General features: G+C 38.4%; 1 protein-coding gene across 1 annotated transcript in view; it reads left to right on the top strand.

The window, feature by feature from the left end:
* LOC104763726 (E3 ubiquitin-protein ligase RGLG1-like) overlaps positions 1-1,594 on the top strand; it is a gene marked incomplete in the record, with an annotated part of 3,807 nt that extends 2,213 nt beyond the window's left edge. Inside the window, 7 exon segments of the mRNA XM_010487085.2 lie at positions 1-91; positions 208-305; positions 394-473; positions 568-673; positions 756-883; positions 966-1,107; positions 1,218-1,594. Coding sequence (XP_010485387.1) covers positions 1-91; positions 208-305; positions 394-473; positions 568-673; positions 756-883; positions 966-1,107; positions 1,218-1,355 — 783 coding nt within the window.

The following is a 1,864-nucleotide window of genomic DNA, read 5'->3' as shown; positions in this document are numbered from 1 at the left end:
TTTAGTTTCTATCCAGAGGGTAGATTCTGTAATGGATTTGAGGAAGTATTGGCTCGGTATAGAGAAATCGTGCCTCAGCTTAAGCTCGCAGGTTTTATTATCCTCCCTTGCCCTGCATCTAGCATTATGTAATATCTCCTTGTGAAACGCAAGTTAAGTACTTAAATTGTGATTCTTCTTTTTAACATGGAATGTTGTGTTTCACAGGACCAACCTCTTTTGCCCCGATCATTGAAATGGCAATGACAGTGGTTGAGCAAAGTAGTGGCCAATATCATGTGTTGGTGATTATAGCTGATGGCCAGGTACTTGGTTAATATTTTGTGTTGTGGTATGATCTTCTGATTCTGTGTCTAGGGATATCATATTGGAGACTCAATTTTGTCGTTTCAGGTTACAAGAAGTGTCGATACTGAACACGGGAAGCTAAGTCCGCAAGAACAGAAGACAGTTGACGCTATTGTGAAAGCAAGGTGGGAACAATTTAATCTTTTGACTGTGTTTCTTACATTTTTAAAGCTCTTTTCTTTGTGTGTCATGTGATCAGTTTCATTATCTCTATTACAGTACGCTTCCTTTGTCGATAGTCTTAGTCGGAGTCGGGGACGGACCATGGGACATGATGCAGGAATTTGATGACAACATACCTGCCCGAGCCTTTGATAACTTTCAAGTAAAGCTTCTTTTTCATATCATGACATTAGAGTTTGCTTCAGTTTTGAAACATTTTTTCTGAGATGTTGCTCTGTTTCTAGTTTGTGAACTTCACAGAGATCATGTCAAAGAACAAAGAGCAGTCTCGGAAGGAGACAGAATTCGCGCTCTCTGCTCTCATGGAGATTCCTCCACAGTACAAAGCAACCATAGAGCTTAACCTTTTAGGGTAAGGACTCAAATTAAAACTCTACTTAGGTTTAGCTGCATATCAAAAAGTATCTCTTGGCCCTTACATTTTGTTTTTGCAGGGGAAGAAATGGGAGTATCCCAGAGAGAATCCCACTTCCGCCACCGGTGCAGAGTGGATCATCGATCTATAATACCCGGATACCGAGTTTTGAACCGAGTGTACCTACTTATCCAATTAGCAGTGGTGCAGACGATAGCCAGGTAACTTAGTAGAAACTTGAAATCTGTCTGGAATGTTACGTGAAAGAAAGAAAGAAAATAAAGTGTTTGGAACTTACAAAATTTGTTGGTTGATTTTGCCGTTTGAACAGCTATGTCCGATATGTCTGAGCAACCCGAAAAACATGGCGTTTGGTTGTGGGCATCAGACTTGTTGTGAATGCGGACCAGATCTTAAAGTGTGTCCGATTTGTCGTGCGCCGATCCAGACCAGAATTAAGCTCTACTAACAAGACACCATTACCATTGATTGACACTCCAGACCCATTTCTCCCAGAGAGTTTGAGATCTTTCTGTAAAAAGAATTGAAAAAAAAAGTGTTCTTTTGTTCTTTGATTAAATTCCTAAACTTTGTTTTGTTCTTAAAATTTCTTTCGGCTTGTTTTAAATTTTATTGATTCGATTGTAAGAATTATGTATCTCTATCTCTATGTGAGCATTCTTGAATTTTTCAAGATTCGAGACTGAACCAATTAGGACCATGATGATGAGAATCAAGCATAAGCGTTGTGCTACTAAAGTAAGCAATGAGAAAAACTGACATTAGATCACCAAGCCGATTGACAAANAAAAAAAAAAAAAAAAAAAAATCACCAAGCCCAAAAAAGAATATGATAAATCCTTGTCACAAACAGAGTGGATAGATAAATTGCCCAATAAAAGCCCATTAGCATCAAATTGGGCTCAAAAGCAAATCATATATATAAAAGTACACTTCCACTCTCTCCTTATTGGCTGT

This window comes from Camelina sativa, chromosome 19, assembly GCF_000633955.1.
Source record: "Camelina sativa cultivar DH55 chromosome 19, Cs, whole genome shotgun sequence".
NCBI lineage: Eukaryota > Viridiplantae > Streptophyta > Magnoliopsida > Brassicales > Brassicaceae > Camelina > Camelina sativa.
This window is presented reverse-complemented; position numbering and strand designations above follow the sequence as displayed.